Source organism: Pseudoliparis swirei, chromosome 8 (assembly GCF_029220125.1).
Source record: "Pseudoliparis swirei isolate HS2019 ecotype Mariana Trench chromosome 8, NWPU_hadal_v1, whole genome shotgun sequence".
In the NCBI taxonomy this organism is placed as follows: domain Eukaryota; kingdom Metazoa; phylum Chordata; class Actinopteri; order Perciformes; family Liparidae; genus Pseudoliparis; species Pseudoliparis swirei.
Window position 1 is genome coordinate 11361942 of NC_079395.1, and position 25555 is coordinate 11387496.

The 25555-nt window shown below is 42.0% G+C and overlaps 2 protein-coding genes and 1 long non-coding RNA gene across 8 annotated transcripts; 2 read left to right on the forward strand and 1 right to left on the reverse strand.

Moving 5' to 3' along the window:
• The first annotated feature begins 693 nt into the window (after positions 1 to 693).
• On the forward strand, positions 694 to 12862 carry hfm1 (helicase for meiosis 1). 2 transcript variants are annotated; one of them, XM_056421020.1, is made up of 36 exons: positions 694 to 990; positions 1441 to 1482; positions 1594 to 1664; positions 1768 to 1900; positions 2269 to 2420; positions 2542 to 2619; positions 2971 to 3126; positions 3412 to 3612; positions 4097 to 4185; positions 4283 to 4326; positions 4452 to 4553; positions 4994 to 5139; positions 5406 to 5500; positions 5614 to 5747; positions 5860 to 5907; positions 6525 to 6605; positions 6769 to 6860; positions 7016 to 7122; positions 7226 to 7273; positions 7406 to 7503; positions 7600 to 7734; positions 7911 to 7996; positions 8208 to 8291; positions 8451 to 8608; positions 9044 to 9147; positions 9536 to 9700; positions 9821 to 9886; positions 10000 to 10124; positions 10444 to 10526; positions 10656 to 10741; positions 10847 to 10936; positions 11301 to 11585; positions 11721 to 11802; positions 11923 to 12010; positions 12279 to 12430; positions 12586 to 12862. In XM_056421020.1, exons 1-36 carry the CDS (start codon positions 774 to 776, stop codon positions 12641 to 12643), a joined length of 3981 nt encoding a protein of 1326 aa, XP_056276995.1. In that variant the 5' UTR covers positions 694 to 773; the 3' UTR covers positions 12644 to 12862. The 2 variants fall into 2 exon arrangements, with proteins under 2 accessions (XP_056276995.1, XP_056276996.1); XM_056421021.1 differs by lacking the exons at positions 12279 to 12430; positions 12586 to 12862 and having other exon boundaries at positions 10656 to 10936; positions 11301 to 11608.
• A 3009-nt stretch (positions 12863 to 15871) lies between these two features.
• On the reverse strand, positions 15872 to 16719 carry LOC130198006 (uncharacterized). The gene is made up of 2 exons (XR_008832555.1): positions 16640 to 16719; positions 15872 to 16136 (listed from the first exon to the last, which is right to left on the reverse strand). It is a non-coding gene; the product is annotated as an uncharacterized LOC130198006 (long non-coding RNA).
• A 369-nt stretch (positions 16720 to 17088) lies between these two features.
• On the forward strand, positions 17089 to 24871 carry cdc7 (cell division cycle 7 homolog (S. cerevisiae)). 5 transcript variants are annotated; one of them, XM_056421028.1, is made up of 12 exons: positions 17089 to 17227; positions 17454 to 17529; positions 19051 to 19170; positions 20582 to 20717; positions 21469 to 21562; positions 21733 to 21875; positions 22048 to 22378; positions 22610 to 22726; positions 22879 to 23051; positions 23221 to 23303; positions 23721 to 23870; positions 24043 to 24871. In XM_056421028.1, exons 2-12 carry the CDS (start codon positions 17454 to 17456, stop codon positions 24501 to 24503), a joined length of 1884 nt encoding a protein of 627 aa, XP_056277003.1. In that variant the 5' UTR covers positions 17089 to 17227; the 3' UTR covers positions 24504 to 24871. The 5 variants fall into 5 exon arrangements, with proteins under 5 accessions (XP_056277003.1, XP_056277004.1, XP_056277005.1 ...); XM_056421029.1 differs by having other exon boundaries at positions 17090 to 17227; positions 22610 to 22717; XM_056421030.1 differs by having other exon boundaries at positions 17090 to 17227; positions 19084 to 19170.
• Positions 24872 to 25555: the final 684 nt, after the last annotated feature.

Below are 25555 nucleotides of genomic sequence, written 5' to 3' on the forward strand. Positions count from 1 at the left end.
ATAACAATGATGAGAAAGAGATTGAGCAAACTCAGGGTGGCAGCAATAGCACCAGCCTATGGGGAAGTGATGGGTTTAAGGATTACTCTCAGGGTTCCGGTCAGAGTGGCAGAAGTGGAGATAAAACCCTGCAGCACTCCAGTCATGCAGCCATCAGCAGGAGGGGTTTGTCTCTGGAGCAAAGCCAAGCACATCCTCTTCGGAAAAGGCAAGTGTCAGTTATTTGTCAAGCTGACATAATATAATTGTGACCTAATGTGTGCATATTAAAGGCTGTAAATAGCAGGCCAAAAACTATCTTTCTCTCCTTGAAGGCGGATGCAGAACATTTTAAAAGTGCTGAAATGTTGCAGGATTAATGTTATTCTCAGTATAAAAGCCATGTTTCCATTTTTTGGCTGTTCAAAATATTTCCTTTTTAATCCCTCAGGTGATTGGAATCCATGACATGCTTAGTTAAGATTTAACTGCAATGAAGAGGCTTGATTTTTACGCGTGTGGACGGTTCATTAGAGTAACATAGAAAGATGCTTCAGAGGCCGGTTCTTCAAATAAGCCCCCAAGCTTGCAATTGTCTTCCCTCTATCATTCTACCTTCCTCCTCATCTGAATTCTTTATTCCCTCTGTATTCACCTCTCCCTCCCACAACAGCCTGTTCAAGGTCCAGGTGTTGAACAGTGGAGGTGACTCGTCAAACATAGATGACCTCAGAAGCAGCAGCAGCAGAAGCCAGACAGCATCTAGACCTCAAACTTTTATCAGTGCGGTTGCCATGGTGACAGTGCCTCCTCCTCTTCAGCCGCCACGGGCAACAGTTAGCCAGGCAGCTTCTCCTCGCTCTCCCAAGCCCCCCCTCCCATCCCTTCCTCTGGGCTCATCTGCAGCGAGTGGCCGACCCCCGCAGACGGCGGCACGTGCTGAGATGCAGGACAAGGGCACAAAGAGAGCCTTCGTTCCGCCCATGACGCCTCTGCCTCTTTGCATACAAGGTGCTGCACTGCATTGACACCGTCACAGACATGCGCTGTGCTCATAGTTGTTGACTGGTTTACCAAATAACACTCTTATAGTTTATGTAAAGTGGTTCAGCTAATGAGCATGCACATTTCTAGCCATGGCAGCAGCTGCCACATTGTGTTTGGGTGATGAGGTGAAATGAGGTGAGCTCTCCTCGTTGACCGCTCCACTGTAATGCAACATACTGGTCACTAGGTGGTGCATTGCAAAACAGTATAGCGGTGGAGTAACAGGAGAAACCCTTGTGGTCGATTGTCATTTCTGACATTGTAGTTAACATTCACTGTAAAATAAAATCCCTTGATTTTATACCCTACAAAATTGTCATTAACTTTTATATAATCGTAATGGTTGAATCAGTGGAATCAGTGAGAGTGTGACTAATTTAAAGTGATGTCATCTTTTGATTGTGCACATTTTAGGGTCCTCTGGGTCTGGAGTTTTGAGACCAGTTTCTGAAATCCGTATCCTTTTTTCTTTTGCATAAGTCAACTCAATGTTTGAATTGTGATCGAGTGCTTGGAATGCAATTTCTCAAGTAATGTGGTTTGATTTCCTGAACCATGCTAACAAAGCAGCTAAGTTCAGATCTGTCTTCAAGGAGTTCCCCTTTTTCAACTATGTTCAGTCCAGAGCACTAGATGATGTAAGCATTTTTTTTTAAAGCCTTTATAACCAGAATGATGAGAGATTGACGATTGACGAACATGATGTTTTTCATTGCCTTGTCATGTTTGGTTTATTTACAGGTTCTTTACACGGGTAAGAACTTTGTGGCGTGTGCTCCTACTGGATCTGGGAAGACAGTGCTGTTTGAGCTGGCCATCATTCATCTGTTAATGGAGACCTCAGAGCCCTGGAGAGATGTCAAAGCTGTCTATAGTGAGCATAATAGTATTTAGACCCTATTGATACACAGATCAATCTCTGATTAGATTTGGCCGAGAGGGAATATATATATTTTGTATCTAAAAAGTTGTATTTTCGAGTCTCAATAAAAGGGAAAATGATTCCTATCTTGAAAGTTTAGATAAATTCCGACATATTTTTTAAACTCCCAAGACTCCCATGAACATAGATTTTCTTTCTTCACTTATGAACTGAAAACACAAAATACAGAAGGAATTATACAGCCACAATGTTTCAACACAATACACCTGACTCTGATCATGCACTGGGGCTTTGAACGTGTGATTTCTGATGACGTTATTTGGGGGGTGTCTGACCCTTTCACTGTTTGATCTTGCCAGTGGCCCCGATCAAAGCCCTCTGCAGCCAGTGCTTTGAGAGCTGGAAGAAGAAGTTTGGTCCTCTGGGGCTGAACTGTAAGGAGTTGACGGGCGACACGGAGATCGATGACTTCTTTGAGATTCAGGACTCCCACATCATTCTGACCACACCTGTGTGTGACAATATACTTATTTAAACAAATGCGACAAAAATTAAGGAAAAATAAGACAACACAATATATTTGTGATACAAATTTCATACAAATATGTAATGTTGTATTCATTTTTTCACAGGAAAAATGGGACAGCATGACAAGAAAATGGAAGGACAATTGTCTGTTGCAGCTCGTCAGGCTCTTCCTTATCGATGAGGTCAGATAATTTGTTCAAAGACCCTTTTTTGAGTATTCATAGTGTCTCATAACCTGCATTCACAGTGATGGATGCTCACTGTGCACTCATGTGCTCTGAGATGTACTGCCAACAGCAAACTTTATTATAGCACTGATGGCACATACTCAGCCTCTGCCCTCAGCCTTTGACAGCCCTTAAGAAATGATGATACATCATGTGGCCAATGTATTGTGGGAAGTACATACGACTTGTCTATGTAGGTCTTTCAGACGCGATGCGCATCGTCATATTAATTAAATGTTATCAACTTAACATCTCTATTGCCTGAAATATGTTTATAAAGCAAACTAGCACCTGTTGTTGTTCCAGGTGCATGTGGTGAAGGATGCGACCCGCGGTGCCACGCTGGAAGTAGTTGTGAGCAGAATGAAGGCTGTGCACGCCTACAGAACAGCACAGAATCCAGAGACAGGCCTCTCCATGAGGTTTGTGGCTGTGTCAGCCACCATACCCAACACCTCGGATGTACGTGGCTAAGAAAGAGCACAGCAGACATTTGTTTATGAAAACAATTCAAATAACAGTGTGGGCAAATCTCTCTGAATGATATGATTCATTGATAAATTGGTTAACTGGAGCGCTCCGTTATGTGATTAAGTAGGATTTTTTTTCAAAATAGCAACAAATTAAGAAAGGCACTTCATTGAGGCACTGCCCTGTAATGCATTGACACAATTCTGTGTTTGTACCTTATCTCTTGTGTAGATTATTAAACAGATCATTGTCTCATCTGCTTTGTTTTGCTGTTAGATAGCAGACTGGCTGTCTGATGACAGCGGTCCTGCCACATATCTGAACATGGATGAGAGCCACCGCCCCGTGAAACTGAGGAAGGTGGTGCTGGGATTCCCCTGCAGCCCGAACCAAACCGAGTTCAAGTTTGACCTTTCGCTCAACTACAAGATCGCCAACATCATACAAACGTACTCTGACCAGAAGCCTGCGCTAGTGGTGGGTGGGAAACTGAGCCAGACTTTATTCTTGTTTTCTGCTTGTGTGTTGATTATATCATTATTTAACCCTATTTAACCCTCCTGTCGCCTTCGGGTCAATTTGACCCGATTCAGTGTTTAATGTCGGTGTTCTTTCGGGAGTCAACAAACAAACATAAAGTACCTCACACTTAAACTTGGAAAACAATATTAATTCTAATAATTTTCTGGAGATTTTAATAGCTGGGGTCATATTGACCTCAAGGGTAAAATATGTTAGTAAATATAAAGGTAACAGGAGGGTTATACATTGAATCGGGTCATATTGACCCGAAGGCGACAGGAGGGTGAAACATTGAATCGGGTCAAATTGACCCGAAGGCAACACAAGGGTTAAGTTACAGAAAGAGGTGGGACCTTTACTTCTTAATGAACGTATAATATTTCCTTCGATTATTTGAAAAATATCTGTCTATGTTTATAATAATTATGGTATTCTGTAGTTCTGCTCTACAAGGAAAGGAGTGCAGCAGTCAGCTGCAGTTCTGGCCAAGGACGCTCGGTTCATTATGAGCATCGAGCACAAGCAAAGGTTTGTTTCTAACTTATCTATAATAAGTCATCTTCAGTGTAGTTAACTTCATTGAAAGCGCGTGATCTTGACTTTTTGTTACTTATAATTTGTTTAGGCTGACGAAATATGCAAACTCTATTCTGGATTTAAAACTGAGAGGTGAGTCAATTTTTAAAACCTAAATGTCAAAACCCACCAGATATAGACTTTGAAACCTGTGTCAGTCCAGAGTTCATCGATGTACCGACTGTATTCCATTATTTGGTGTTGTGTTTGTGGTCTAGATCTGGTGATGTTCGGAGTTGGTTACCACCATGCAGGAGTTGACTTGTCTGATAGGAAGTTGATAGAAGAGGCCTTCACTCTGGGAGACCTGCCCGTCCTCTGTGAGACTTTATCACTAGTACAGTTTTATCCTGTGCTATAAATGTCTATGTGTCCATACAAGTGTGCAACACCATCCTGTATTGTCTTTGTAACGTTGCAGACGTAAACAGGAAAGACAAGTGCCACAGGTTACTTCCTCCGCGTTGATCCGTATTTCACCCATATCATGTTCGATCAACCCGACTTGTTCTGGTATTTTAGTATGCCAAGAGCATTGTACATGATATAGATGACACTAATATTACTTTTTAAAGCTCACATCCACTAATACTGATTGTATGCCTAATTGTACGACTTATTGGTACAGCTCTAATTTAAGTATATCAAATTATTTACCACACTCGTTTCCCGTTAACTGGTACAGACATTTTAATTGATTATTTTATTGCATTTCATGGGCACTGAACTTGTGCTTGTGGTCTGATTCATAATCCTCTAGTTACCACCAGGACTCTGGCCATGGGGGTGAACCTGCCAGCTCATCTGGTGGTGATCAAGTCTACCATGCAGTATGTGGGAGGCTCCTGTGAGGAGTACTGCAAGTCTGACTTGCTGCAGATGATTGGCCGAGCTGGAAGACCACAAGTAATGCAGAATAACTATGAAATACTTTATTATTTTTCTTACTTGGGTGTGCATTTTCTTTGCGGTTGCTGTACCATTTTACCACAAGGTACATTGCCCTTTATTGATGTTTTTAAAGAGTACCATCAACGTGCAGGAATCTTAAGGTTTCTGTGAAAATATAATCTTTATTTTAAATACAGTAAATGGAGTAAGAAAGATAGCAACCACTAATTTTAGTAAAATGCACAAACTAAATACCAACTTTCGTTTCTTCCTCCTCTAAGTTTGACACGTCTGCGACTGCAGTGATCATGACCAAGTTCCACACCAAAGAAAAGTACATGAACCTTATGAATGGGGTGGAAATCATTGAGAGCAGGTATCACAACTCGGTCCCTTTTTTCTTCGTCTTTCTCATCTTTCTCTGACTGTTGCTCGCTCAGAGACATTATCACAGCAGCACACGAGGTAACAGTATACTTCTTTTCCTAGCTTACACAGCCACCTGGTCGAGCACCTCAATGCGGAGATTGTTCTCCAAACCATCAGTGATGTGAACATGGCTTTGGACTGGATACGCTCCACCTTCCTCTACATCCGAGCCCTCAAGAATCCCACACACTATGGTCAGAGCTGCAAACACACAGGAAATGATCTGTTTCAGAATTCCTATCCAGCTTCTTTTTATGACTCTTTATAAAAGACAGTCAGTGCAACTTGTCTCGACTCCAACTTCAGGTTTCTCCGCCAACTTGGACAGATTTGGAATCGAAGCAAAATTGCAAGGTGGGCCACAACTGTTTTTACTCTATATGAAGCATAAACTGTAAATAAGAAGGGGTCGTTATCACCGTGATGTAGCTTTAATTTTTTTAACCATCAAGCTTTAATTTTTTTAACCAAAGGTGACAGGATTGGGTGGAGGAAAGTAGAACCCAAAGCTGGATAGGATATTTGTAGCCCAAAAGGTTACATTAACTCTCATGACCGGAAAATACACCGTGAAAAGGTTTAAGTTGTAAGACGAAATACAGAAACTCCCAGACATGACAACACCGTGGCAGCGATGTGTTGATCACCCGGCAGCCACGCCCTGAAGCATACGGGCTTTATTGTCTATTTTACTTTAAATGGGACCTCGACATACAAAAGGAACATCGTGCTGCGTTGAAGCGGTTGTCACCATAAAGTCACGTTAGCAATACCTACTGACTAAAGAAAGAAATTAATTTTGTCATAGACTTCACATGGACCACAATCAGACTTATTTTTGCCACCAGAGGTTTTGCCCCCTTCTGGCCGTTCGAAAGAGTTTAAGTTTAAAGCTCTTACACATTGCCTTCACTTTTTAGACCCAGAGATTTCCGCCTGATTTGAGGTTGTTTCTATTTTTCCTCTCATAGAACTGTGTCTGAAGAACCTCAACTCTCTGTCCTCCATTGGTCTGATCGACATGGATGAAGATATCAACATCAAACCAACAGGTAGCGAGCAGGAATAGGTTTGAATGATTTGGAAAATCATCCTTTTTAGTTTATTTTTATAACTTCTGTTCAGTGGAGTGAATAACATCTGCACCGTTTTCTACAATCCTATTTTAGTAATGGGCCTTAAAACTGTGAAATAGTTTGCGTGTGTTCCCTGCAGAGAGTGGCAGAGTGATGGCTCGGTACTGTGTCGCCTTTGACACCATGGACCAGTTCAGCAAAGTGTCTGGCACTGAGAGCCTGTCGGACCTGGTAGGTTTCCTCATAAAACTGCACCGCAATGTTTTTTATTAAAACACAGTGTATTGTTAGGCTGGTTTCCTTCAAATGGACATTATTTAAATTCTGATTACGGTATGGCACTGCAAAGAAAGCACTATTCAGATCAGAAGTGTCTGTATGTTCAGATTGAGTTAGTGTCGAAGAGCAGAGAGTTCAGCGACATTCAGTTGAGAATGAATGAGAAGAGGCCTCTGAACACCTTCAACAGGGACAAGAACAGGGTCACCATCAGGTCAGACTTATTCAAAGGATGGACATATACAGTATCATAACCCCTGCTCTGCATAATGGTGGACACACGCCATTGTGAATAAGATGTTTCTGTATTTTTCCAGGTTTCCCATTGAGGGAAAGATCAAAACCAGTAAGATGAAAGTGAACTGGTAGGTTTATTCATTCAGTGCTTTCTCTGTGTAAAAGGAACATTGGTATTCATTTTATTGTAGAATATATATTATGGAGTTCTTATGGACTGTTGCACTATAGATATTATGTGCTCATTGTCTCGCCTGTAGCTTGATTCAGACTCAGTTGGGATCCATCTCAATTCAAGAGTTTGGACTGACACAGGACACAGCGAAGATCTTCAAAAATGGGATGCGCATCAGCAAATGTATGTTGGGTAAATCAGGAACAACAAATAAACAAAGCTTATTAAATGTTTTATTTAGTAATTTTTCTGACTTTTATGTATTTGTGTCCCAATCAGGCCTGTCAGAGTTTCTGAGTCACCGATCAAAGATCGGTTTCTCCGCTCTGCTTAACTCCCTGATCCTGGCGAAGTGCTTCAGAGCCAAGCTTTGGGAAAACTCCTTCTATGTTTCCAAACAGCTGGAAAAGATAGGTAGATAAACATCACCATAGTAAAACATATGTTATCCATGCAATGTAAATATAGTAATACAATGACAAATCTCAATGCTAGTTAGTGCCCAATGAATGACTCAATACAGCTTCCTATTAGATGCACATGCAGTCTCAAACTAAATATCATCGCTTCATATCAACTGTGTTTTTCAGGCCAGACACTGTCAACTGCCATGGTGAACGCTGGACTCACCACTTTCAGCAAAATAGAGCAAACCAACGCCAGAGAGCTCGAGCTGGTCAGTCTGTAATATATAAAAAAATTAAAACACTTTTTAACAATCTAAATGATTTAATCTAGCATTGTTTGAGCTACTGTGATCACAATATGGCACCGCTTATGTTGAACACAATATTGTAAAAACCTTAAAGTTTTGCACAAAAATACATATTTTCGAATAATGAATGTATAAAGTACTTTCATGATTTTTTAAACATGATTTTATTCAGATTGTCAACAGACATCCACCATTTGGCAACCAAATCAAAGACTCTGTTATGCATCTCCCGAAGTATGAAGTTACCCTGGAGCAGGTAGAAGAGTTTTATTATCAAAGAGATAATATTTATCATATAATTGAGCTTTTCACTTTTTGTTGGTCAGACTTTTCAGCTATTATTGCGAGGTTGCATTTGATAATTTTTTTGTTATGCTTAATAGTTTTTCTCAAACGTTTTCTATGTATTTCGTAGCTTCCGAGGCACAGCTGTGTGACGGCAGAGATTGTGGTGAAGGTGAACCTTAAAAACCAGGAACAACTGCTGGCCAGGAGAACCGCTCCAGACAACCACTACATCTCTCTGATTATCGGAAACTCTGACAACTCTGTGGTCTTCCTCCAGAAACTCACGTGAGGGGGAAAAAAAACGTTGTTTTTCTTTCACTCTCTCTGTTTCTCTATAACTCTAGACTGTCACCATTATGTAACAACAAGACAGAACTTGGTTTGAGAATATGTAACATATATTTCCAGCAGGCAACCTCTTGTTGCCAACCACAGGGACTGTGGATCTGTGGTAGATCGGGGTTGTCCTTCAATCAGAGGATTGGTTTGATCCCCGGCTCCGGTGTGTCTTTGGGCAAGGCACTTGACCCCTAGTGGCTCCTGTAGCTGTGTCTACGGTGTATGAATGTTAGTTGGCGCTGATGGGCAGGTGGCACCTTGCATGGCAGATCCCTGTCATCAGTGTGTGAGCGGGTGATGATGACATGTCGTGTTAAAGCGCTTTGAGTGGTCAGAAGACTAGAAACAAGAACAGGTCATTTACCACTGGTTTGTTTCCAGGGACTCGGTCCTGCTGAAGTGTGGCAGCTGGTTGAAGAAGATTGAGGTGGCAAAGGCCTCCAAAGGAGAGGAGATCAGTGTCAACCTCATCAGCTCACAATATGGTAAACCATGGAAATGCCAAAACATTAAACATAGAAATGTATTCACAATATGTATCACCTATATTTTAGAAGGGAATAATGACATGTTGGCTTGTTCAGTACAAAGTTCTTTATATATATATGTTGAACAATTCACCGGCCCTTTGCACAACAATGTTCACTGTTCGTGTATCACTAAGAAACAAGTGTGTATAAGTAAGTATTAATAAAAAAGAATGTTTATTTTCAGACATTTGTCCTTTTTCGTCAAATTCATAATCATAGATTACGTATATAATGGACAGTTTGTTTCTGCAAATCTTGGCTCCAGACTCTTGGACGTGACTGCCTGTCAATGCTCTGGAGGAAGTGCATTTAGTGAATATTTGGGCCTTTTCCTCTCCCACAGTGGGCCTGGACATCCAGCAGAAATTCAACGTCTACTACTCTGGAGCCAGGAGGTTTGGAAATGATAATCTTCCAAACACACCCTTTGATCCGACTGGACCGAGACCACAGCCTCCGGATCAAGCTGCGACTCAGAGGGGAAACGGCCCATCTGCTGCAGACCAAGGCACAACACGGTTTTACTGATGAGTTTGTTGATCCTGGAATGTGAAATTGTGTATGTGGAATTAGTATGTCTGGATATTTGAGATATATTTTATTTACTCCAATAACACTTTATAATCAGAATCAGGCAATAAAAGACAATGCAACCACTTCTGCAAGAACAAGGATCTCTGTGGCCACGACTGCTGTGAGTACAATCATTCTTCTTTCACTGTGCGTCTCTTTTTGTGCCTTTATGTGCACCTTTACTTTACCTTGTGTAACTGTCTCGATGATAGACGTCTTCTCTCCGCCCTCAAGGTAAAGTAGGTGTAACTGTGGCACGGAAGAGGTCAGCAAATCAAGAGTCCAGTTTCTCTTCCTATTTGAAAGACCTCAGGAGCAGGTGTGACACACTTTCACAGACTCCTGTCAAACGACTTAAGGTGAGGAAGAACACGTATATGAAATAGAGGAACGTTTAAAAAAAACAATAAAAACATACCAGCCACAATGGAGCTGCATAATGTAACATGTAACATAATTGTTGGACATGAACAGCTATTATACTTGATATTTAGTTATGAGAATACCATTACAATGTACAGTATATGCATCACAATTACCAGAGTTAGGCATGTAGACATTTCCTTTAAAAATGTAATATTTTATTTAAAGGTTTATTCTAATTTTCTCGATATAATCTTTGCATATAATAATAATTCTGAATCGGTCTGTGTTTGATGTTCTGTTTTATTTCCTCAGCTTAAAATGAGCGAGGAGTCTGTGTCTGTCAACATGCAGGAGTTTGCCTACAGACCCAAAGAGAGGCAGCCTTCTGCTTCCTGGTATTCACCGTTGCACTGACATTTCATACTTTAAGTGTAAATAGTAGAACAAGTCCCGTAACAACTGCTGCATATTAGATTCTGTCATCGAGACTGAATTATATTCATGTCTTTCTGTATTTGATGAAGGGACGGAGGAAGTCACTGTGACGCTTCAGGAAGACTCTCTGAGACTGTGGATCTGACAGGAGAAGACGACTTCCACCTGAACGATGGTGACAGGAGGAAACAAATTAAAGATGATAACTCTGAACTCAACACATTCCCTATTAGAGTAGGATGTAACGATCACAGGGTCTTTGACTGTATCTTATACTCAGGTTTTGATGATTATGACGAGGACTTGCACAGGATGATGAAGCAGACTGCCCAGACTCCTCGTGCTCAACGTCAAAGTATCGAAACCGAAGGTAAACCAACTCATGACGAGACACACCGTATTAGTGGTTTGGGACGTCTTCGCACATTACCTAGAAGTCTCAAAGTATTGTTCAGTGCATATTAGGTTGTTTTAAAGTAAGTAAAGCTATGATCATACATTATTTAATACACTAAATTGAATGTGGATTTTTTAAAGACATGATCAAGTAGATAAAATGTAATAGATGGTTTGAAGTTTGTTCTAAAAGTTATAAAACATACAAAGTCCCCAATTATGCTCTTTAAAAAAACGCTGAAATTCTCATGAGATTTTCTGATTGAATCCAAGAATAATAAAGTGCAGCACCACTTGATGGTGGATTTATTATTTTTATTTAATTAATTTGTGTTTAGGTCCTTCAGTGTGGATGAACCCAGAAATCAGTGTCGCTGTGAATCAGAACCACAAACTGCTGCTGAACCGGATCAAAGCAGCCAGCTCGGCTGCGGTGTCAAACCGAGGCGCTTACAGCCTCAACGCTTTGTCCTCGCACATACCCACGATCAGCTTTGACCTTGGAGATGAATGGGACGACTTTGATGACGAGAACTTGGTGCATGCCAGCGAGACGTCATTGGCCTCGTGTCTGACGAGTGCTAAACCTGAAGCCTGGCAGTGCGTCTACAACAACATGCCAGGTGGAGTGGAGCTTCAGTTGCATGTAATTGAGAGGAGGGAAGTCATATATCCTCGACTTCAGGCATTATTTTGAGGGATTATGCCTCTATCGTTTTTTGTAATTTTGATTATTTTCACCTTTGTTTTATGTGTAGGCTTTGCTGCTACATCTGTCCCAGTACTCCAGAGTCACTCCCAACTCCAACCCTGTGTAACCACAGCCAGAACACCACTGAGGTAAGGTTACGCACAAATGATCTTCAATTAAGATGTCACACCAGAAATCAAGTAATGCGGAACATATTTAATATATTGTAGTTCAGACAGTAACAATATTCTGCATCTTTTTGTTTTTAGGTCGATTTTGCCTGTAATAAGAGAACAAAGAGCCTCACTGGTTACAGTCAGACCACTGAACCGGATCACACACGACTGGAATACAAAGGTGTGTGTGTGTGTGTGTGTGTGTCTGTGCGTGCGGTGTGCGTGTGTGTATGTGTGCATGCAGAAATATGTGCTAGTGCTACTTGTGCACTTTAGTGGCTACATTCACAGACACAGAGAGTATTGTTCACATAGTTCCCCATACATTTAATACTGTGGTTACAATGCAGTGCTCGACCATTTTTATCATCATACCCTTTTCACAGTTTTCAGCTAGTAACCACCTAAACACAGATGTAACTGATCTGCTTTCCTTCCTCCTTTTGCAGAGATCAAACAATTTCGGAGAGGAGATCACTGTCAAAAGACCGGCTTGCCCCCAAAAGCAGACTGAGACCCAGGAGGCCCCACTTCCCAGAAGGTTTGATTTCTTCTCCACAATGAGCGTCCCACCCAACATCAGCTCAACTGTCAACCGAAGGTAGAACAAATTCTAATGGCAATGCTTTCATTTGTATTCATTAACATATTTTACCTAAGTACATAATGCAAATATACTTATATATTGAATATACTTTAAAGTACACTATTTCTGCTGATTAACCCCTCCCCTCTTTTTTACACACTGTATGTTAGCAGCACAGAATGCAAAGAAGAGGAAGCTTTCCTTGGGATATTTGATGGGATATTTTAGAAGTACTGCTTGTCTAACGGTGACTCTGTCATGAACATAAAGTGTTTTATGTCTTTGTTCATATTGTATTAGCCGGTTGGCTTGAAGACTGTTTTTATTAAGGTCATGTTATCATTTGTTCATGTTGGAAATTGAACAGAATGTTTCTAATGTTAGTTGTAATTGTTCTATAATATGTAATGTATGAATTCATTTATTTAATAAAGTCTGTTTATTGAACGATTCAGTGTGGTCTTTGAGGAGTAAGTCAGCAAGAAGTATCATCTTGTAGTTAAATGAGATCTTTGTAAAGTATTTCAGTTACCTTGTTGTTTGTGTGAACACATCTTCATCCTTTGATGGGGAAGTTCAACATTTAGCACAATATTGTATAGGTAATTTGTTGACCATGAAATCAGCTTTATTTATTTATATAATTTGGTGACTATTTAATAAACATTTAGTGATCTGCCAAACTAATCTGAAGAGCACTCTTTTTAATTTTTATTATATTATTATTTATATATATTTTAAGCAGATTTGGGTCCACTAGCAGTATGTTTGGACCACAGTCTTTACTCTATTGTTAATTTACTTGATTTAATTATCACCATGGCTGTGTCTACTACCGCGCACTTAACGAAGTACACTGCATTGCAGTGCACTGCGTCGCTGATGAAGTGCTGTCTCAAATGGAACACTTAACCGTTAACCACTTGGCGGAAGTGACGGACGCAAATCTGTTCACGGCACCCGCGAAATTAAGCCGGGAGTGACATATGCAAATCTGCTTGCGATACCCTAACCCTTAAACTGACATGAATGCACTTCTTGCCCTCTTGTTGTCCCTTGTTTACCTTTCTCCACCCCATGTGGAAACTGCGATACCTCCACAATCGCGGCAGGAGCCTCCGCCTTCTGGCTGAAGTCGAGATGGTATATGTAAATTTAATTGTGATTTTGCCTTACCTTCACAGCATAGCTTCATGTAGTAGTTGCAATTAAATTCTCCTCGCTAGGTATGCTAAATTCTCAATTATCTGTCAGAAGTAGCCTTCTTCTTTGCAATCCACATACACACCATATGGAAATAAAACATGACAAATCTGTACATGTTTGTCCCTAGATTCCAATTAGTTTTAAGAATTATCCACTGAAATGATAGGCATCATCTGGGTGAATTCACACAGTAATAGGCCTACTTTGACTGACTGTACTTTTATACACATCTCTGTTGTAGTGAAGTTCACCCTGATACAGGAATCAATTAGCAATTGAACACACAGGCATATTAATTATTGTTACAAACATGCATCAATTCTAATATAAATCAGAAAACGCAATAAAAGACTACAAAACCTCAATGACAACATTTTATTGATAAAATGACTTACATATTAATATAATCTTCCTTCCTCCTCCCACACACTCTACAGCAGCCACCCAGTCCCAGGCGGCGCTGCCGTATCAATGTTGCAATGCCACTGCTGGCGTTGTATTGTGATGGCCACAGTGACATGAGGGTGGACTTCAGGCTCACCGAGTCATTCAACGCCCTCATGGCTGTGCTGGGCACTGACTGACCACGGTTGGGGCCCGAGATCTCCTGTCTAGTTTTTATTTTTGGCTTGCCAGCGCCACCTCCTATCGGGTGGTGGCCAGGGCCTCGACAGGCCCGGGCTCAGTGCATGATGCCAGGGTCCTGAATAACAGCCCCATCTTCTATGAGCAGTCATCCCCTCCACCAGGATACTGTATCCTTGGGGATGGTGGCTCCCCCTGCCTGTCCCAACCCATCTGCCTCATGACCCCTTCAGGCAGCCTGTCCGCAACCACCTCCAAGCTACAACTGCTGCCTGTCAAAGGCGAGGTGTGTTGTGGAGAGGTCCTTCGGGATACTGAAGACGCGATGGCGGTCCATCTTCTTAAAGGCCCTGGAGGTGGATGTGAGGTTTGTGCCAGAGGTCATTGGAGCCAGATGCAGATGTCGGGAGGGCAGCAGAGGACCAGCCAGCACCTCCAGGAAACGTCTCTGGGGCAGGAATCTGGCCCATGGCTGTGTCTACTACCGCGCACTTGAGCACTTCGAGCACTGACTTTCAGTGTTCGAAGTGCGCCACTGAAAAAACCAGCAGAATTCAGTGCACTGAAAGTACCCGGATGGTGCACTGCAAACGGGCAAAAAATGTAGTGTAAAACGATGGACACTACTCGCCCTAAGCGGCCGCCATCTTGGCGACGTAGCGGAAGAGGAGGAGCCCTTTCGCCAGCTTTTCATTTTATTTCTAAAACAATGGCGGACAGCACAAGCGGTAGACCACGAAGCTACAGACCGTAAATGTAAGTATCAGCGGTAGTTACACATTGTACTGGTATTACAATGTACTACTAACATGCCATTCTCAGATTAGTGATCATACCTAGGTAGCATTAGATGCCATTGGATCTGCATGGCAGTTATGATAAGATAGCTGGGTAATCCACCACCCGGCCAGTCCGACGAAGGTGCACTTTTATCGGACACTTTCTGCTTGACGAGCGGGGCAGGTCGGCTCCAGGCGCTTGCTCCAGCGGCAAGTCCGACGACAGATAGCTATGTCAGTCATCGGACAGTGTTAAACAACGGCTGTTCTGTTAAACAATCGAAATAGCAATTTTAATAATGGATTAACAATGGATATGCTCAGTTTAATAACGGGTTAACATGACACCGCGAACGTTTACCAACACGCCGCCCGATAATTAATACCGTTACGATAGCTATCTAAGCTTGTCCTTCTTGAAATAATTGTAGCTTTCAATCATCGTTGTGTGTTTTTTTTTTAATGTCGTGTATGTATTAATTTAAATGTAATCGTGGTCTGGGACAGAGCACTGAATGGCTATCCTATTTCTGTTTCCTGCCCCAGAGACGTTTCCTGGAGGTGCTGGCTGGTCCTCTGCTGCCCTCCCGACATCTGCATCTGGCTCCAATGACCTCTGGCACAAACCTCACATCCACCTCCAGGGCCTTTAAGAAGATGGACCGCCATCGCATCTTCAGTATCCCGAAGGACCTCTCCACAACACACCTCGCCTTTGACAGGCAGCAGTTGTAGCGTGCTTGGAGGTGGTTGCGGACAGGCTGCCTGAAGGGGGTCATGAGGCAGATGGGTTGGGACAGGCAGGGGGAGCCACCATCCCCAAGGATACAGTATCCTGGTGGAGGGGATGACTGCTCATAGAAGATGGGGCTGTTATTCAGGACCCTGGCATCATGCACTGAGCCCGGGGCCTGTCGAAGGCCCTGGCCACCACCCGATAGGAGGTGGCGCTGGCAAGCCAAAAAATAAAAACTAGACAGGAGATCTCGGGGCCCCAATCGTGGTCAGTCAGTGCCCAGCACAGCCATGAGGGCGTTGAATGACTCGGTGAGCCTGAAGTCCACCCTCATGTCACTGTGGCCATCACAATACAACGCCAGCAGTGGCATTGCAACATTGATACGGCAGCGCCGCCTGGGACTGGGTGGCTGCTGTAGAGTGTGTGGAGGGAGGGAAGGAAGATTATATTAATATGTAAGTCATTTTATCAATAAAATGTTGTCATTGAGGTTTTGTAGTCTTTTATTGCGTTTTCTGATTTATATTAGAATTGATGCATGTTTGTAACAATAATGAATATGCCTGTGTGTTCAATTGCTAATTGATTCCTGTATCAGGGTAAACGTCACTACAACAGAGATGTGTATAAAAGTACAGTCAGTCAAAGTAGGCCTATTACTGTGTGAATTCACCCAGATGATGCCTATCATTTCAGTGGATAATTCTTAAAACTAATTGGAATCTAGGGACAAACATGTACAGATTTGTCATGTTTTATTTCCATATGGTGTGTATGTGGATTGCAAAGAAGAAGGTTACTTCTGACAAAGATAATTGAGAATTTAGCATACCTAGCGAGGAGAATTTAATTGCAACTACTACATGAAGCTATGCTGTGAAGGTAAGGCAAAATCACAATTAAATTTACATATACCATCTCGACTTCAGCCAGAAGGCGGAGGCTCCTGCCGCGATTGTGGAGTTATCGCAGTTTCCACATGGGGTGGAGAAAGGTAAACAAGGGACAACAAGAGGGCAAGAAGTGCATTCATGTCAGTTTAAGGGTTAGGGTATCGCAAGCAGATTTGCATATGTCACTCCCGGCTTAATTTCGCGGGTGCCGTGAACAGATTTGCGTCCGTCACTTCCGCCAAGTGGTTAACGGTTAAGTGTTCCATTTGAGACAGCACTTCATCAGCGACGCAGTGCACTGAATTGCAGTGTACTTCGTTAAGTGCGCGGTAGTAGACACAGCCCCATGAGTATCACTTTAATTCATTCGCACACTTCTTCCGCGAGACTTGTGCTGATGCATCGCGAGATGTCAGTGACGTCATTTTTAGCGCGGAGTTTGTTGGGGGAAAAGTCTGAACAGCTCAACAAACTTATATTGAGCCGCATCCCGAGTTATATTAATATATACATATATCTTTTCGTCGATGCCACATTCGCTCAGGACTGTATGCGGTGTTCATGAATTGTCTTTTCAAGAAACTATTGAACTTTACAGCCAACCAGAGCGGTGAGTTTATTTTTGTTTTCGGTCTTTTTGTTCTGACGTTAGCTGGACAGACGTGAGCTAGCTTAGTTGTTACGTAAAAGACAAACGGCAACACGTCATATCCACCTGTATCAAGTCAATGCGATTCTCAATAGAGAATCCAACTAACCATTTACTGTATTGGTAACATGTACAGTTAACGGTAAAGTCGCGAGCCTCATACTTTTCTTTCTTCGTATCTTCTCAGATGGAGAAGCTCCCGGTCGGCACAGACGGCCGTGTCGTTAAACCAGACCGAGGTCACAGGAAGAGCAAAGTCTCGAGTAAGTTAGACCTTTAAGACATGCAAACACAACAATGCACCATATCATAAGATTAAGGGGTAACATTGATATTGGGTTGAAGACGCTACATCTACAGGTTCCTAATATGCTTACTTGTCAAAGCTTTGGTGGATTGCCTTTTCGTTTTAAAAGTGTGTTACTTTGTACAAATGTTACATGAAGAATATAATAAAAAAGGACTTCACGTAGTAATATGCATGCCTGTAAAGATGTGTCATTCTTTGACCTGTCGTTGCTCAACAACCTGTAACACACACAGTTATGTGAGTGTGTGAGTGAGAACGTACTGGATTCAAAGAGTGTGTTGTGCCACTATGACGTACAGGACTGTCTCAGAAAATTAGAATATTGTGATAAAGTTCTTTATTTTCTGTAATGCAATTAAAAAAACAAAAATGTCATGCATTCTGGATTCATTACAAATCAACTGAAATATTGCAAGCCTTTTATTCTTTTAATATTGCTGATTATGGCTTACAGCTTAAGAAAACTCTAAAATCCTATCTCATAAAATTAGAATATTTCCTCAGACCAAGTTAAAAAAAAAGATTTATAACAGCAAAACAAAATCAAACATTTGAAAATGTCCATTAATGCACTCAGTACTTGGTTGGGAATCCTTTTGCACGGATTACTGCATCAATGCGGCGTGGCATGGAGGCAATCAGCCTGTGGCATTGCTGAGGGTTTATGGATGCCCAGGATGCTTCAATAGCGGCCTTTAGCTCAATTGCATTGTTGGGTCTGGTGTCTTTCAGCTTCTTCTTCATAATACCCCACAAATTCTCTATGGGGTTCAGGTCAGGGGAATTGGCAGGCCAATCGAGGACAGTAATGCCATGGTCAGTACACCAGTTACTGGTGGTGTTGGCACTGTGGGCAGGTGCCAGATCATGCTGGAAAATGAAATCCTCATCTCCATAGAACTTTTCAGCAGATGGAAGCATGTAGTGCTCTAAAATCTCTTGGTACACAGCTGCATTTACTCTGGACTTGATGAAACACAGTGGACCAACACCAGCAGCTGACATGGCTCCCCAAACCATCACTGACTGTGGGAACTTCACACTGGATTTCAAGCAACTTGGATTTTGCGCCTCTCTTTTTGTGTCTTACCCTCCTGATGGAGGGTGTCAATGATGGTCCTCTGGACAGCAGTCAGATCAGCAGTCTTCCCATACTTGTGATTTAGTTTACTGAACCAAGCTGAGTGTTTTCAAGGCTCAGGAAACCCTTGCAGGTGTTTCGAGTTAATTAGACGATTCAAGTGATTTGTTTAATACCCTACTAGTATACTTTTTCATGATATTCTAATATTTAGAGATAGGATATTTGAGTTTTCTTAAGCTGTAAGCCATAATCAGCAATATTAAAAGAATAAAAGGCTTGCAATATTTCAGTTGATTTGTAATGAATCCAGAATGCATGACATTTTTGTTTTTTTAATTGCATTACAGAAAATAAAGAACTTTATCACAATATTCTAATTTTCTGAGACAGTCCTGTATATGTATGTATGCTGGTTTGTTTCAGGAGACGTGGAAACAGACATTGAGATCCTCTACAAAGCCGTCCCTCAGCTGGCCAAGGTTTTCCGTATAATAGACAAAATTGGAGAAGGTACTTGCTCTGCTTCACTTTATACTAGGGCTGTGAAACGAGTAAAAATTTTAATCGGGTTAATCACAGGTTTTTGTGGATTAATCATGATTAATCACATATTACCGATATTCTCGGTATATTTTGTGAGAACATAGAGATTTATGACAAAAGACGGATATATACATTTATACATTCTTCTATACAATGGTGCTGCAACTCAGCAGTTATTTAGCAGTTTTCTTCCATATGGAACATTCATACATCTTCATCCTAAACAGAATGTTTAACCCTCCTGTTACCTTTCGGGTCAATTTGACCCCATTCAATATTTAATGTCGGTGTTCTTTGGGGTCAATTTGACCCGAGGCTGTTTTTCACTGTGTCAAACATATAAGAAATATCAACTTTTTTATTTATTTAAAGGGCTATTTAGGTAGTCAACAAACAAACATAAAGTACCTCACACTTAAACTTGGGAAGCAATATTAATTCTAATAATTTTCTGGAGGTTTTAATTGCTGGGGTCAAATTGACCCCGAGGGTAAAATATGTTAGTAAAGGTAACAGGAGGGTTAAACAGAACATTTTTCTCTTGTTTGTCAACCATTAACTCCATCATGATACAATCTAAAGGCCTCTAGTCTTCCTCTAGCAGCTGCTGAGGCAAACTGACTGTGTGGGTTTTCTTCATGAACTGGGCCGTGATGAAAGGGACGGCGGGGACACCGCTGCAAAGCTGAAACCTCACCGGCCCGGACACGGGACAGATTGATAAGTGACTTTTTTTTGCTCGGTCCCGATGCGCGCGCGGAGCTCTGCGGCGCGAGACGGAGATCGATAAGTGTTAACGCAACGCGAAGAGACAGAAATGACATGCTGCTGTGGAGATACGATCAACAACAGACGTTTAGTTTAATAAAAGAACAAAGACGTGCTCTAGAGAACATGTCAGGGGCGGGCCAATCTTTTAATGTCATGCGATCTACCACACTACGCCGCGATCGACTGGCAGGTCGCGATCGACGTGTTGAGACCCTGATCTACAGGAAGTAAAAGTCGTAACAAGGTTTCCGTAGGTGAACCTGGGGAAGGATCATTACCGATGAACAGACCGTCTGCATGAGAGCGGACAGAGTTCAGATTGAAGTGGTGTATTGGAAGCTCATTTTGCAAGTGACTTTTTTTTCGTCCCGACGACCAACAACAGATGAATTGGAAGCTCATTCTGCGCATGCGTTAAATGCGTTAAAAAAAAAAAACTAGTTAAACCTGTAATTGAATTAACTGAGTTAACGCGTTATTTTTCACAGCACTACTTTATACACACCTTTGGAGTTTGCAAGATGAACTTGGTAGGCACTCGTTGATCTCATTGCGTCTTTATTGGAGCAGAAGACTTGTTTGTTCATGACGTGTATCTGTGAACAAGGTACGTTCAGCTCGGTGTATCTGGGTGAGGCTCAGATGCGGGATGGGAGGAGAGAGATGTTTGCCCTGAAGCACCTCATCCCCACCAGCCACCCCACGCGCATCGCTGCTGAGCTTCAGTGTCTCACTGTTGCTGGGTGAGTTCGATACTGTTGTGTGTTTATAAAGTGATTAAAAACCTTTTTAAAGAACAGAACAGCTCATTTAAAGTCAAATCTTCATCTACACTGATGTACTTTGCCTCATGTATTGTTTATGCTGTTGTTGATTTATTTATTATCCAGTATTTTTTAAATCCTGATTTTGACTTCTATTGCCTTTTTAATATATTTTACCGTATTTGTTTCTATATTTGGTTGTTAAGGATTAACTAATTGTTATACACATAATAGACGAGTGGCTCAAAATGAAATTCATACCAGTTAATAGTTCAGTATTCCCATATTTCTCCAGGTAAATGTTCCTCTGCTGATCTTGATTCATATTTGTGTTATTTTGTCTGTTACAACCCTTTGAAACCTTCTGTGTGTCCTGCAGTGAGAGAGTTAGAGATACAGACTTCCTACAGTGTTGTAAAAGTTGTGTTCTCACAAGTAGTGAATTAAATAATTATTGCGTCATAACTGTTCAATCTATTTTGTTAAAGGTCATTTTTCTGCTGTAGCAGATTTGCATGGGCTCCTTGTTCTATGATTCAGCTCAACCCACCACCTCAATACGTTGGGCAAGACATTGATTTAATGATATGAATTTGCATTTACGTTTGATCATTGTCTTCATATGATTGAAGTGACCGGCGAGATTGACATTGTCACAGAGGAGTATCACATTCAACGCATTTAAAGTGAGTTATTTCTTCTCAATGTGTCCTTTGTTTTCACTTTTCAGCGGCAGAGAGAACGTGATCGGGGTGACATATTGCTTCAGGAAGGAGGACCACATAGTGATTGTCATGCCCTACATGGAGCATCAAGCTATTGTGGTACGAACGATGTCACATTAGTTTCACTTCTTTGTGTCAAACAGATTTTTTGGATGATATCCTCTAATCTAATCCCCACAATTTAAATCTTTTAGTAGCTTTCCTGATGTGGTTCTTGTTTGCTGAAACGTGATTGAATACTTCTGATCCAATCAAAATGCATTCATCAGGACATTATTGGCGCATTGAGCTTTGAAGAAGTCTGTCTGTACATCTATCGGCTGCTGGCGGCCCTGAGACACATCCACCAGTTTGGGATCATTCACAGAGACATCAAACCAAACAACTTCCTCTACAACAGGAACAGCAAAACGTGAGTCGTCCCATTCCTCTGAGGTCAATGGTTGGTTTGCATTTACTCTTTAAAATATATATTTAAAGATAATAGTTAACATGGAAATTCTCATCTCTGTGTAGTTTGGTCGCGGACGGGGGTTCATTTATTAATTTATTAATATAATGTGTGTGTGTGCGTGTGTGTGTAGGTTTGCGCTGGTGGACTTCGGCCTGGCTCAGGGTACAGCAGACACCCACATTGAGCTGCTGAAGGTAGTGAGGCAGCGGACATTGCAGAAAGGTGGAGGGTCCACTGGGAAACAAGACGCAGCACAGCAGATCAAAGCACCCCCAAGACTCCTTCCCAAAACCACCACCACAGCCTCGACCTCACGACCTTTTCCTGCACAGCAGTCCACAAACTTGCCACCTTCTTCTTCTTCCTCCACCACATCCTCCTCAGCCTCACAGAAAGCACTGGTTAAAAAAGCACGCTCTGTCCCCCCCACCGTCACCACCTCTCGCACAAAGCACACAAAGGTGTCGGCATCTCATTTGACCTTTTATTGGGGTTTCTGGGTCTTTTCTTTGTCCAGTGAAAGCTAAAATGTAAATTAGTGTAATTACAGTTTATTTGGGGATAACTTGTCTGTATTTAAGATTTTCCTTTTAAGGTTACGTGAAAGTATGTTTTTATCTGTGCATGTGTTTGTCACTGCACTACTGTGCTGGCTTTAACTCAATTCTAGCATCCATGTTTGTTTTCTCTAGGATTTGACAGGACTGCGCAAAGTGCCCCGTCCTGTGTTTGGAGAGCGGAACCTGAACAGCTGCACCCGCGCTCCATCCACCACCAAACAGGTGGCCATGAAGACGGAGGTAAGCAAGGTACTAAATCAAGTTTTTTGGAAGAATAAACGGTTTCTTAAAACCATTAAAATGACAAGTAAACATTTGCTTTAAAGAGAGACCCTTTAAATGGTATTATGGGTGTTTATATCTCAGTTGAGTCATCGTCATCAAATACTTTTTTGTTTCAGTTGAAACTCAGCAAAACAGACGACCCAGCCAACCGAAGGTGCTCTTCAGCCAGCCGGGGCCCGCTGCCCGCCAGGACCCCGAGCAGCAGTCAGAGGCCTCCGAGGACTGTCCAGCAGGGCCTCACCTGCAACTGCTACCTCACCGACCGGGTCTGCAACATCTGCTTGTCTAGGTAAAAAGAAAGAGAGAGAAACCACTTTTTAAACAAATCTTAAGATACTTTTACACACCATATGTAAAATAGTTATTCCTCATCAATGTAAACCTAACTTTAATTGTTTAACTTTTCTGTTTTTGCTATTCTCTCAGTGAATTGCATTGTGTTGTTTTTCTGATTAAAGGAAGCAGCAGGTGGCTCCCAGGGCGGGAACCCCGGGCTTCAGAGCACCTGAAGTCCTCACGAAGTGTCCCAACCAAGGAACAGGTTCGGACCTCGAAGCTTGACTTTTATGATTGATGATCACACAAATGCAGTGACGGCTGTGCATAACCTTGCTGTTTGACTTTTTTTATACAACATAGATTTTAACTGTCTTTCCATAGAGATGCACAGTGACATTTTCTCGCCCAATTTTGATTCAAGTCCGACTTGCCGATTACGATTTTCTTTGTCAGAACTATAATTGACAGAAAGACACCAGAAAAATTATAATGTTGTCCTTTTATTTCGTTTTCCTCATATATGGTTTGGTGGTTATTTGCATGAAAACAAACTATTAAAATGATGAGATAAATGATTGTATTTTCATTCAATACTGGAATTCCGTCAAAGGTGGAAGTTTAAATGTAGTAGTTGTTACTAACGTTGCACCGCTCCCTGTCTCACCCTCCTGTCCTGCAGCCATCGATGTGTGGTCCGCTGGTGTGATCCTGCTCTCACTGCTCAGCGGCCGATACCCGTTTTTCAAAGCCAACGATGACCTCATCGCCCTCACTCAGATCATGAGCATCCGAGGCTCCAGAGAGACCATCCAGGCCGCCAAGGCTTTTGGTGTGTATTCATATGTTAAACCGACTCCTCTGCTTCTGTATTATGATGAATCCAGCAACACAGTTCATCACCAGACTGTCACCGTAACACCGGAGGACGGAGTTCCACCTGACTGATGCGCAGAAGGCTCTGTGTAGATAATTAACCTGTTTTGGGGCTGAACTCCATTCAGGCAAAGCAGTGGCGTGCAGCCGGGAGCTGCCTCGGCAGGACCTCCGAACGCTGTGCGAGACGCTGAGAGGACGGAGGCCATCGCCAGGTGACGAAGTCACACCACTTCAAGAAGCCAACAAAGACTCCGCGGTCACCCGTCACGGCAGGATCCCAGATGATACGCCCACACACCGTCCCACTGAGGGACCACGAGAGCGGCACGGAGAGGACGCAGGAGAAAGTCCTTCGTCTCCGTCGTCTACTCGTCCAAACCACAGAGAACAGTCGGGGAACACAGAAACGACTCTCCTTGCTCAGCGGAGGCTGGAGACTGACTGCAAGCTAAAGGAAGACCTGCAGGGCTGGGACCAAGTCCCCGATGAGGCCTACAACCTGCTGGACCGGCTGCTGGACTTAAACCCTGCTACCAGGATCACAGCTGCTCAGGCCCTGCAGCACCCGCTGTTCAAGGACCTGTGAAGGCGCATGTGTTATCATAGAAGGGGCCTCTTCTCTGTGAAGACAGGATGCAGTTGGTTACGGCTGCATACTGTGATTTATTTATTTAAATATTTTACTCTGTACTTTTATACCTCGGGACAAAAAGAGAAATACACAACTTGAGGAGTCTTGTTATTTCCGTGTGATGCTTTCCAGTCGAGAGGGAGAAGTACACATGTTCGTAACGTGTGTCAAAGCTGCCTTATCTCCTTATCTCTGCTGTATTTCTAAAGATTTACAAGTGTTAATATTATTTTTTATTATGAATGTGACTGTTTTAGCAGTGTTAATTTATAAATGTAAAGTTTGCCGCAATATATATTTAATAAAGAGGAGGAAACAAAGCAGGTGGCTGCCATTCTTTTGTATATTAATGTAACATCTTATATGATGCATATAGTACTGAATATAAACATAATTCATTATTCATCATCAATGTTATTACTCTTACAGTTAAGACGTATTACTATTTTTTCATTTTTTTTATAGCCTTGTAATTAGTTTATAGGTGTGAATTTCATAAATTGCTTCGCAGAAAGAATTTATAATATTCCCGTCTTTTCATTGTGATGTCACTAATTCAACAGCTGACCGCTCGGTTCTAACTGCTGTCGGGGTCGTCGGCCCTCTGACCAAATCACAGCATCATGATGTCGGCACTTTGATCTCAAGAGTCATGTCTGTGAACACTGTCAGAGTTGGCTATATAAGTTATTGTATAAGACTGAAACATGGAGAGCTCCTCTCACATTTCAAAGATGCCTCACATGGTTCATATAAGTCAAATGATTGTTCGTCGTTGCCTCTCTGTGCATGTACACTTAGGATATTCATTGTGTGTGTACACACTTAATGCTGATTCTATAAATAACAACATATTAATAGACGTAGTTTGGGTGCCCCAGGTTAAATGTTGCTCACTAACACATTTACATCAGCATAGCTAAGAGCAGCAGCTCATATGGACCTCACATTTATCAGAACCGGGAAATGGACCTCACCTGGACAACGTTCCCAGAATATTTAAAGTG

Coding starts and splice junctions, on each gene's coding strand:
- hfm1 (XM_056421020.1), top strand. CDS start 774: ATGGTGACAGTGCCTCCTCCTCTTCAGCCGCCACGGGCAACAGTTAGC. Junction 2,620..2,970: donor GGCTCTTCCTTATCGATGAG/GTCAGATAATTT, acceptor TTGTTGTTCCAG/GTGCATGTGGTGAAGGATGC. Junction 5,501..5,613: donor GTGGAAATCATTGAGAGCAG/GTATCACAACTC, acceptor TTCTTTTCCTAG/CTTACACAGCCACCTGGTCG.
- cdc7 (XM_056421028.1), top strand. CDS start 17,454: ATGGAGAAGCTCCCGGTCGGCACAGACGGCCGTGTCGTTAAACCAGAC. Junction 17,530..19,050: donor CAGGAAGAGCAAAGTCTCGA/GTAAGTTAGACC, acceptor TTTCTGAGACAG/TCCTGTATATGTATGTATGC. Junction 20,718..21,468: donor CAGTGTCTCACTGTTGCTGG/GTGAGTTCGATA, acceptor TTCACTTTTCAG/CGGCAGAGAGAACGTGATCG.